We start from the raw sequence: 11,664 nt of genomic DNA on the forward strand, positions 1-11,664 counted from the left end.
GCTGCAGGGACAAAAAAAAAAAAAAAAAAAAAGCTGTGCATGGCCGACCCTATGTGCCCTAAGGGCTGGAAGTCTGCAACAGGAGATTGTGAATCTCCCACGCGGAAAGCCTCTCACTGTCCCCTCCCCATCCCTGGGTTTTGAAAGCACTGGAAAATTCTGTGTTTTCTTCTCAGGGACCTGCACTGGAGAGGCCCAGGCAGGGTGTTCTTCCCAACATGAGACAAGAACCCGAGAATTGCCGAGTCAGTGCTTGGTGGACACTGGCAAACGTGTCTTGGACTTTGGAGGCTGACATTTGAGACTGGCCCTGTGGGCCAGCTTAGGCTGAGCCTGAGGAGGGGTGTTGGGAGGTGCAGCTAAGCAGAGGGAGGCAGGGGGCCGGCAGTGCCTGGTCCAGACCATCCCAGAGTGTATAAACCTCTTCCATGACTGTTTTTCTGTAACCAATCCAGGTAGCAGCATTTTAGCCTCTCCTCGGTGGCGGCTCTCTCCTGCCCCTCTTATGAATGGTGTGCTCCCAGATCTGAGCCTGGAGGTCTCCCCCAGTGTGAGCTCTGGGTCACTGTTTTTTGACCTCAGTGGATCCCTCCCTCTCGGGGGCTGGTGTGCTGTGGGTCTGTGCATGGTCCAAATGCTGGTGTGCCACAGTCCAAATGCTATCTCCTCGTGGGCGCTAACTGGGTCATCACACTAACACAGAACAAGGCGTGCTCCAGACCATAACATGCTCTGAGGTCCAGGGTAGAAACCCACAGCTCCTGATCAACTGTCTGGGGCACAACGTGAAGAACCCTGTCCCTCCACAGTGAGGAGCTTTGAGTTCATGTCCATGTCTTGTCCCTGCTGCCCACAGATGGGGAGATCACGTCCAAGCCAATGGTCTTGTTCCTGGGACCATGGAGCGTTGGCAAATCCACCATGATCAACTACCTCCTTGGCTTGGAAAACACTCGCTACCAGCTCTACACAGGTAACAGCATGACTTTCTTGTGTGCCTGTTGGTGTTTCAATGTCACATGTAAAAAGCATTGTGAAAAAAATGAAACATTTAGGGGCTGTAGTGTATGGCACAAAGTGCCAGGAAAGAGATCCTGTACCCACCAAACTTAAGCTGTAATGCCATGGGGAAAAACTTGGAGATAATGAGGTATCTATGATTCAATATACAAAGATTTAAAGGGGTTACATTTGTTTAAAAAAAATATGTATATATATGTAAAATCAGAAGTAAGTTAAAAGGGTATTTGACTACACAGGAAATTTTATTTTTTTTAAATTATGGTATAGCATTAATATAGGGTTTCCCTGGTGGCTCAGTGGTAAAGAATCTGCCTGCCAATGCAGGAGATTCAGGTTCAATCCCTGGTCCAGAAAAAGCCTTTGGAGAAGGAAACGGCAAGCCACTCCAGTTTTCTTGCCTGGAGAACCCCATGGACAGAGGATCCTGGTCAGCTACAGTCCATGGGGTTGCAGAGTTGGACATGACTTAGTGACTGAACAGCAACAAATGTATGGCGTAAGTGAAAGTGAAACTCAGTTGTATCTGACTCTTTGTGACGCCATGGACTAAACAGTCCATGGAATTCTCCAGGCCAGAATAATGCAGTGGGCAGCCCCTCCCTTCTCCAGGGGATCTTCCCAACCCGGAAATTGAACCCAGGTCTCCCGCATTGCAGGCAAATTCTTTACCAGCTGAGCCACAGGGAAGCCCAAGAATACTGGAGTGGGTAGCCTATTCCCTCTCCAGCAGATCTTCCCAACCCAGGAATTGAACCGGGGTCTCCTGCATTGCAGGCAGATTCTTTACCAACTGAGCTATCAGAGAAGCCCAGTGTATGGCACAGGAAGTATAGAAAACAACACTAGTAACTTTGGATGGTGACAGATGGTAACTGGACTTACTGTAGAGATCATTTCTTAATGTACGAAAATATTGAATCACACTGTTGTATACCTGAATCTACATGATGTTGTAAATCATTTATACTTCAATTTAAAAATTAGAATCTGACAGATTAAAAAAGAAAATGAAAATATTCATATACATCTTCAATATAGTAATAAAAATTATGTGCAGGAAACCAGCAGTTATACCCTTGTTCACAGCAGCATTATTTGCTACGGCTAAGAGGTAGAAACAACCCAAATGTCCATCAATTGATGATGGATAAAAGACATGTGTTCATTTCATCTGTACAAGGGAGTATTATTCAGCCTTGAAAAGGAATTAATTTCTGATACATGCCACAACATGGCTGAATCTTGAAGACATTATGCTAAGTGAAATAAGCTAGACATAAAATGACAAATATCATATGATTTCACTTATATGAGGTCCCTAGAGTCATCAAATTCATAGAGACAGAAAGTGCAGGAGAGGGAATTCCCTGGTGGTCAAGTGGTTAGGACTCAGCACTTTTCCTGCTGGGGAACTAAGATCCTGAAAGCCAGGTGCCATGGCCAAAAAGTAAAAATAAATAAACACTAACTTCCATTCCTCCACTCTCCACTCCCAGTAATCTCTCCTGTGCCTCCTTTTGTATTGCTGTGATGTGACATGACTGTGTTCTTTCTAACCCGTGTGTGCAGGTGCCGAGCCCACCACCTCAGAGTTCACGGTCCTCATGCACGGGCCCAAGCTGAAGACCATCGAGGGTATTGTCATGGCTGCTGACAGCGCCCGGTCCTTCTCGCCCCTCGAGAAGTTTGGCCAGAATTTCCTGGAGAAGCTGATCGGCATTGAGGTTCCCCACAAACTTCTGGAGCGGGTCACATTTGTGGATACACCAGGCATCATTGAGAACCGCAAGCAGCAAGAAAGAGGTAATTCAACACTCATTTCTGAACAGCATGAGCACTGTCTTAGGAAACTGTTTAAGGCAGAGGAGGAGACCAGCATTGTCCAAGACTTTGGGATGCATTCTTTGCTTCCAGCCCTTTCTTTGTCATCACTGTGGTGCCTCCTAGGTGTGAGTACCTCATCCTTTTACTTCCCTGAGGAATGGTCTGGTTTGGAGGCTGTCAGCATCTTCCCAGGGGGAGGGCTGGCCTTCTTGCCAGGAGCTCCTTGAGGTCCCTGCTGTGTCTTTGGGATGCACAAGCTGTCCAGGTGATCAAGGGCCTGGACTGGTTGGATCCCCTGCACTTGACCTCTGGCTAACATGGGTCTGGGTTAAACTTGACCTTCAACTCGTCCTGGTCCCAATATCTGCTTTGCCAGACCTGCTTCAACACAATCCTGTCTTAGACTTTCCAAAGCCCTGCTTGCCTTCAGGTGGCAGGGGAGTGCCATTGAGTGTCACCATGACGCAGCACCATCTGCAGAGATGAGTCATAACGGGGCGTTTGTCAGAATATATGAACAGATGGTGAATCTCAGTTTATGGTTATAACTCTCATTTTGTTATAACCAAATCCTGTTTTATAGCTAATAATAATATTATTGCTAATAATTACAGTAATAAACTAACCTTTATTGCACTCTTCTAACGCACTGGATAATTTCCATGTGTTATTGGTTGATCATTGTAGAAACATTTCGAGACAGGTATCCCTACTCTCCCCATTTTGGAAATAAAGGAATTAGGATGTATTGAGCACCTACCCTGTGACTGGATAGCAGTTTTAGTTCAGTGCTTTCCTGTGTTTCTAGCAACATCATGATCTTTATATCACTTTAGGTGGTATTGTTCTTCTTGTCATTTTTCAACGAAAATGGTAAGGCTTAGAAGCATATAATTTTCAGTTGGTCAGTGATGGAGCCCAAATTCTAGTCCGGGTCTCGATGGTAGGTCCACATTTATTTCCCCTAAGTAATGCACCCTCTTTTTCATTCCTTCTAATTCCCTGACTTATTTCCTTTAACATTTTTGCCACTGCCCCAGATCTTTTCAAGCAGTGGGAAAATCTCCATTTGGCAGAAATGTTTTGTTTTCCTGGAGCCTTGAATTCCACTGTGGATTAAAACAAGGATCAGGCCGTTTTCTTTTTTGGCCGTACCATGCAGCTTGCAGGATCTTAGTTCCCCAATCAGGGATTGAACCTGAGGCCTCAGCAGTGAAATTGTGGAGTCCTAACCACTGGACCGCTAGGACATTTCCCCAGGCTATTCTTGACTGAGGGTTGACAAGGAGCAGGAGACGTGTAATGAATTCTTTAAGTCTTCAGAAATCCAGAAAATCCCTGACGTTCTCAGTCCCTTCAAAGCCACAGAATGGTCTGGTTCCAGAAGGAGGGGCAGGGGGCCTGGGGGTGGATGAGGTCTTCCCAGCCTGACTTCTCGTACCCTCTCCCCAAGGCTACCCCTTCAACGATGTGTGCCAGTGGTTCATTGACAGAGCGGACCTCATCTTCGTCGTCTTCGACCCCACCAAGCTGGACGTGGGTCTGGAGCTGGAGATGCTCTTCCGCCAGTTGAAGGGGCGCGAGTCCCAGATAAGGATCATCCTGAACAAGGCCGACAACCTGGCCACGCAGATGCTCATGAGGGTCTATGGGGCCCTCTTCTGGAGCCTGGCCCCACTCATCAACGTCACAGAACCTCCTCGGGTGTACGTCAGCTCCTTCTGGCCCTACGACTACAAGCCCGACACCCACCGGGACCTGTTTCTCAGGGAAGAGATCTCCCTCCTGGAGGACCTGAACCAGGTGATCGAGAACAGGCTGGAGAACAAGATCGCCTTCATCCGCCAGCACGCCATCCGGGTCCGCATTCACGCCCTCCTGGTGGACCGCTACCTGCAGACGTACAAGGAGAAGATGACCTTCTTCAGTGACGGGGAGCTGGTCTTTAAGGACATCGTGGAAGACCCTGATAAATTCTACATCTTCAAGACCATCCTGGCCAAGACCAACGTCAGCAAGTTTGACCTTCCCCACCGCGAGGCCTACAAGGACTTCTTTGGGATCAACCCCATCTCCAGTTTCAAGCTCCTGTCCCAGCAGTGCTCCTACATGGGAGGCTGTTTTCTGGATAAGATCGAGCGGGCCATCACCCAGGAGCTCCCCAGCCTCCTGGGCAGCCTCGGGCTGGGGAAGAACCCAGGTGCTCTCAACTGTGACAAGACAGGGTGTGGCGAGACCCCAAAGAACCGTTATAAGAAACCCTAGGTGGCCGCGTTGCCATTCTCGGGCTCCCGTCGTTGTCGGTGAATGAGCTTGTGTCCTGACTGTCCGAGAAGTCCTGGTTTATTAACCCTTTGAGCCACACTGGCAGGAACCGTTGTGCATTGGAGACGGGAGTTAATTGAGGCCAGTGGTGGGGGAAGGGGTGGGTCGAGGGGGGGAGTGGAAACTGTGAATTAGGGCCTGCTTGTCTTGTTGCTTCAAGTAGGGGCCTGACTGAGACATGTCAGGCCATACCTGCTTTTCCTGGGTCCCCTCTCTGCAGTGGGGTGGAGGGGGGGCAGAGAGCAGCTAAACTCTAGTGTAAACTGAATTAATAAGCGTCACACAGGCTAAAAGCAGCTGAAGTTCCTTTTTCCCGGATCAGCTGAGAGGCTAGAGGAGACTTGAGTTCTGCAGGGCTGTCTGCTCCGTGCACGCGGCTGCCTTCCACACAGTCTTCTGTCTGTCCCCAGCCCTTGTCTGCCTCCTGAGCTTGGGTTGGCTTCACAGGAGACAATTGTCTGAATCAACCTGGGTGTTGAGCCTACCCCTGGGCCCTCTCCCTTGTTTCTGCAAGGGGTAGGGAACGGTTTGGGATACCAGGACGCTGAGCGAGAACAAGCGCTCCCCAGGCCAGTTCTCTGGCACCTTCTAAGCCAGCCGGAAGCTTGGTCCCTTTCTCGGCCCCAGGAGGAGGGTGACTATTCCATGTGTTCCGGTCATTTCCTTGTTGGAAGTGACTTCACTGAGAGTCCCGGCAGGGCTCAGAGGGTTAATTGGTTTGCAGTGTGTCTTTGTCTATTGCATGTCTTGGAAAACTCAGACCCCAAAGGCTTTGGGTTTCAGAGGGGACAGTGGAGAGCTTGCTCCTGCTGTTGCCACAGCTTCTCCGTGGAGACACTTGGCACAGGAGTTGTTCCTTCCTGGTTCTCATCACACAGCTTTTCCTTTCGCTTCTCCATTCCCAGATGCGACAACACTCGAATCTCGGCGTAATTCCTGGGGAGTCAGAAGCAGTACCAGCCACTCGGTGCCACTGGCAACCCAGGCCTGACTGTCAGTTTCCTACCTGAACTTGATGCTGATGCCCACCGAGCGCATAGCAGGGGCGCCTGGCCTTCCAGTACCAAAGAGTGTGAATGTGTGTGTGTTATGTTGTCCAAGAGAGATTAGGGAGATGACAGATGCCCGAGGGCACAGAGTGGGAGCGAGCAGTGAGAGTCCTGCCTGCCTGGCACGCCCCCTCAGAGGGCAGGAGCAGACGGAGGGACGGGGCATGGAGGGGACAAGCCTTTTGATGGAGGATGGGTGGGTGATGAGTCTAAGTCTAGGGGACCCGGCCTGGCTGCCCCTTCCCCCCCAACCCGGAGCCTCCTTCTGCCTGTCCTGGGAGTGAGCTGTCTTGGGGGACTTCTCCAAGAGGCCCCGCCAGCACCAGAGAGTCCCCCAGACCCAAGGGAAAGCCAAGACAAAGGCAGAGGGAGAAGTGGCCTGAGGGTCAGGCAGAGGAGGCAAACGGGCACACTGGTGGCCATGTTAGGCTCACACAGAGATCTGCAGTCTGGAATTCCTTGAGTTTCTTGGAATTATCAGCAGTCTGGCACGTGCTGCCTCAGAGGCTGCTTCTTCTGGCTCCTTTGAAGGATCTAGAACCTCCCACAAGAAGACCAGAGGCCCCACCACCTCCAGGACATGTTTCTAAGGACAGAGTCAACCAGAGAAGACAAGTCTGCAGGGGCATCCGAGGAACCTGGTGACCAGCACCCGGGGAGCTGCTTCCTTCTCATTCAAAACCAGCCCTGGCCTCATCTCTCCATCCTTTACGCTTTCAAGGGGCTGCTCTCCCACCTTGCTCCTTAATGCTCCTTCGTCCCCTCAGCTACTTTGGGCATTTCTGTTTTCCCAGCACAGAAGGGGAAGAAAAAGTGCAGAACTGGGCATCGTCGTAGCTGCCGAGGTCAGCACTGCTTTGGGAGCAGCAGCAGGAATGAGATGAAGACATTCATATGGTATTTATATTTCTGGGGGTGCGTGTGACATCATCAGTGATCTTTCCCCCCTTTTCTCCATTCGGCTTCCTTTTCTTACTCTTTCTGTTCCTCTGTTCACCCTTTGACTTCCCTTCTGTCTAACTTCCCGCAGGCTTGTCTACCAGCCAGGGCTTTGAGCGCTATTTGGTGCCCTGCTCTGTGGAGGTGGATTTCAAGCAGAATTCTGACTCTTTGGGTGGGGGTGGGGGATCGTGGGGAACTGGGTGGGGAGTCAGGAATCCCCTAGGAGGAGTATCTGTGAACGTTTGTGCCTGAACAGTTGCTGTTTCTCTCCAAAGCAGAATCTTTCCAATGCTCTTTCTGTTCTGAGTTCATCAGGGAGAAACTCTCAATAAAGTTCCCATCTCTCTTTAACACCTCGTACTGTCTCGATGCCTCCAACCTATGTAATCTCTCTCTTTTTAAAAATTTTTAAAGAATTTTGGCTGTACCCTGTGGCATGTGAGTTATTAGTTCCCTGATTAGGGATCAAATGCACACCCTCTGCATTGGAAGGCAAACTCTTAACCACTGGTCCATCCCCAGTGTAAACTCTTTCTTCCTTTTATCCAGTAGAAGGGATTCCCAGGTGGCCTAGTGGTAAAGAAGCTGCCTGCCAATGCAGGAGACATAAGGGACCTGGGCTGGATCTCAGGGTCAGGAAGATCCCTTGGAGAAGGGCACGGCAATCCACTCCAGTATTCTTGCCTGGAGAATCCCCATGGATGGAGGAGTCTGGTGGGCTACAGTCCATGGGGTTGCAGAGTGGGACACGACAGAAGCAACTTTGCAAGCATGCATGCACATATTGATTTTAAGGAAGACAAATCTTTTTTAAGAGCATTTTTTGGTTCATAGCAAAACTGAGAGGAAGGCAGAGGTTTCCCACATGCCCCCTCCCCACAAGGCTTGCCCATTATCTACGCCCCCCTCGACAGTACATTTGTTACAGCTGACCATCCTCATTGACACATCATAGTCACCCAGCTCTGAATCTGCTTAGGGGGCAAGCAAATGGGCACTGAAGTCCCTTTTATAAGGATTAGCCAGAGCAACTTCACGGTCACGTTTAGGAAAAAGTACTGAATAAATTTGGAGTAACCATGGAACTGTACTGATATCCAAGGTGGAGCTAAGACCATCTTTAAGTCTGCAGTCAGGATGATAGGGAAATCAGAAGGGTGAAATACAGAAAGCAAAATCAAGGATCATTCTAAACACAGCCTGATGACATGAGGGACACCGTGAATGAAGGGGGTGTCTACAGCTGTGTGTGTGCCTCCCCTGAGTATTTGGGGGTTACAGGTAGCTGTATGTATAAGAGACACGCAAACACTTGTGTGTAGTCTATGTGTGGGTGTAGCGGCTCAGCAGATGCACATGTGGGTCTGGGGTGGTGAAGTAATTATATGAACAGTGTGAGGATTCAGATCACGGGAGCATGTGTGCAGGCAGATGTGTGTGGGGGGTGAACTGGGTGCCCAACCCAGGGTGGAGATCCAGGAAGATCTGGCCCAAGGAGGACATCGCAACTGTCTTCAAGCTTTACATGTGTATCCCAAAGTCTGAGCCTCGAGACAACATTTCAAGCGAACTTCTCTTTCCCTCTCTCTTTCTTTTTAAAGCCAATTCCTCTTTCTGTGACATAAGCTCAAGCTCTCCTAATCCAGAGAAACTTGAATTTTTCTTTAGAAGACCATAAAAGCAATAAAAAAGAGGCCTAAGAGAAACAGAAAAACGAGAGTAGAGCAATGCAGCAAAGGAGGATTGAACAGGTTCTGAAGGAATCCCTTGCGCCAACTTCTTATCTGAAGCATACAAAAATGACACACATAAATGAACATATTCTGTGTCTGCCTACACTGTGGAGACTTTCTCTGGTTTACCGTAACGTCAGTGGGGAAGAGAAGCAACTTCTAGAACACTCGTTGTGCCAGGAACCGGGCTATAGACCTACAGACATTACCACTCTTAAGGTTACCTTAAGATCATGCCTTAATTTTAACAGCTGTGTGCCATGCCACATTGAGTGCTTTATGTGCTTTATTTCTTTTCCTTTTTTCCCCTTTTCTTTTTTTTGGGGGGGGGGCTGCATTGTGTGGCTTGAGGGATCTTGGTTCCCCAACCCAAGCCACAGCAGTAAAAGCACTGAGTCCTAAGCACTGGACCACCAGGGAAATCCCTGCTTCATTTCATGTAATCTTCAAAATAACCCCACAGGGAAGGAGCCATCCGGCACAGACAAGAGCACAGGTTCTGGTGTCAGCGCTTGGGATCCATCCTGGGCTCCACCACGTACTAACTGAGCACCTGGTGGCAAATGTCTTAACTTTGTGCTTCAGTTTCCTTACCCATAAAATGGAGATGTTAATAGTTCTTCTCTCATGGGGTTGTTGAGAGGATTAAATGACTTAATGTAACATGCTTGAAATAGTACAGAGCCCACAGAAAGTATTCAGTACATGTTATTACTATTATTAATCATACTTTACTGAGGAGGAGACTGATGGTCAGAGTGATTGGGATGATGGCATGTGTATTTGGGAGGGCTGGAATTCTTCTGAAGTCTGATTCACCCTACAGCTCATGCTAGGTTACTTGCCCAGGGGTCACATTTGGTGACATTGTTCTTTCTGATCCCTCTCCCTCCTCTTCATAAACTGTCTAAAATGTTTGGTCAGTACCTTGAAGCTTGTAAGTAACAAAACCTATCATTAGAAAGATTATTGAGGATTATTTCCTGAACAACAGCAAAATATTATAAGAAAAAAAATCATACCCTTAATTCCATTTCAGTTGGATCTCTACCATGATCATCTTGTAAAGTATTAATAGATTGGGTAGGTATATTTACTGACCTTAAATTCAAATCCAGCCTGGGGAAACTGCATATCCAGAGAAGTTAGGTCCAAATTCACCCCATTAAAACCTGACAAACCAAACTAAAAGGCAATTTTCTATCCATCCCGCTATTCTTTCGACTATATGCTATCATACTGACTTGTGCTAATCTGGAGCCTAGGCCAAATTGTGATAGTACATTTTTCTGATACAATGAAGAGTGATTTTGTATTTGTGAAGACTGCAAAAAAAAAAAAATTTTTTTTTGTTGGTTCTATTTCCATTTTCTCCAAACTTCTGGATTTTTCTCCCACCACAACTTCAAAAGCCTTGGAATTCTCACATATTTATTCAGGCATATTCTTTCCCCTGGGGGAGCCAACAGCCAATTAGGGAAGGAGTCATGGAACCTGAGTGACCACAGAAGTCCTCTGGGATGAAGTGACCACATTTTCTAAATCATGGGGACACATGGTCTGGCAGAGGATTTTTTTTTTTTCCATTTGAAAATGTAATCATTTGAAAAGTCTGACCAATGCATATTGACTGTGAAATTTATTTCAGCATTGAATAGATTCCCTTTGTTGAGAATCTGTTTACATCATATCAGGACTCCTGAGAATACTGAGACAGCCAGGGGGTTATCGAGCTTGGGAAGGGAATTCTAGGTACATGTTGAGAGATGGGTGGGATTGGAAGGTCAGAGACCAGGAGGTTGGATCCTGCTGGGAGATCAAAGGCCCAGACTCAGAAAGGAAGACATCTGTGTGTCCAGTGAGGAATCAAGGTGAGATGAGGTGATTTAGGGGAAACCAGCACTTTGCTGACTAAGGTCCGTATAGTCAAAGTGACGGTTTTTCAGTACTCATGTGCGGATATGAGAGTTGGCTGAGCGCTGAAGAACTGATACTTTCAAATTGTGGTGCTGGAGAAGATTCTTGAGAGTCCCTTGGACAGCAAGGAGATCAAAACAAATCCTAAAGGAAATCAACCTTGAATATTCATTGGAAGGACTGATGCGGAAGCTGAAGCTCCAATACTTTGGCCACCTGATGCGAAGAGCTGACTCATTGGAAAAGACCATGATGCTGGGAAAGATGAAGGGCAGGACAAGAACGGGGGCTACAGAGGATGACATGGCTAGACAGCATCACCGACTCTATGGACATGAGTTTGAGCAAACTCTGGGAGATAGTGAAGGACAGGGAAGCCTGGTGTGCCGCAGTCCATGGGGTCCCAGAGTTGGCCTTCACTTATCAACAACAACAAGGCAATTAAATGGAAGCCCAAGGAACCAGGGTTTGAGGTCACTCCATTTCTGAATATTGAAGGCCATGAAGAAGAAGGAAGTTGCTGCCTGCAGGCAGCAAATGGGCACCGCCTGGAGAGGTGAGCACTTAGCATCCAGGAGCCTGCTTTGGCTACTCAGTATCCCTTGGGCAATGCCCCTTTCCTCCAGTGACTCATGGCCTGATGGGTAGGGGATACTGGGTCTCTGTCCTCCCTGTCCCTGCCCCACTCCTAGGAGCTGAGAACCAGGTGCTGGAGCCTGGTAAGGAGGCCGCAGGAAGAGGCTCACCCCACCAGTCCTGCCCTACTCAGGAACCCCCGTGGGGCCCTGTACCCCTACTAGTGCCTACACCCAAATCTGTGTCCCTTCTCTGGCCCCCTGTGACGTTTTGGT

General features: G+C 48.4%; 1 protein-coding gene across 2 annotated transcripts in view; it reads left to right on the plus strand.

Moving 5' to 3' along the window:
- SRL (sarcalumenin) overlaps window positions 1-7,514 on the plus strand; it is a 37,002-nt gene extending 29,488 nt beyond the window's left edge. For both annotated transcript variants that reach the window (XM_086376023.1, XM_086376024.1), the window contains 3 exons: window positions 857-973; window positions 2,593-2,826; window positions 4,301-7,514. In XM_086376023.1, coding sequence (XP_086232149.1) covers window positions 857-973; window positions 2,593-2,826; window positions 4,301-5,112 — 1,163 coding nt within the window. In that variant the 3' untranslated portion in view covers window positions 5,113-7,514. The remainder of the gene's footprint in view (window positions 1-856; window positions 974-2,592; window positions 2,827-4,300) is intronic.
- The last annotated feature ends 4,150 nt before the right edge of the window (window positions 7,515-11,664 follow it).

Source organism: Bos grunniens, chromosome 25 (genome assembly GCF_055505025.1).
Source record: "Bos grunniens cultivar Pamir isolate PY7600 chromosome 25, Bosgru_T2T1.0, whole genome shotgun sequence".
NCBI classification, from domain to species: Eukaryota; Metazoa; Chordata; class Mammalia; order Artiodactyla; family Bovidae; genus Bos; species Bos grunniens.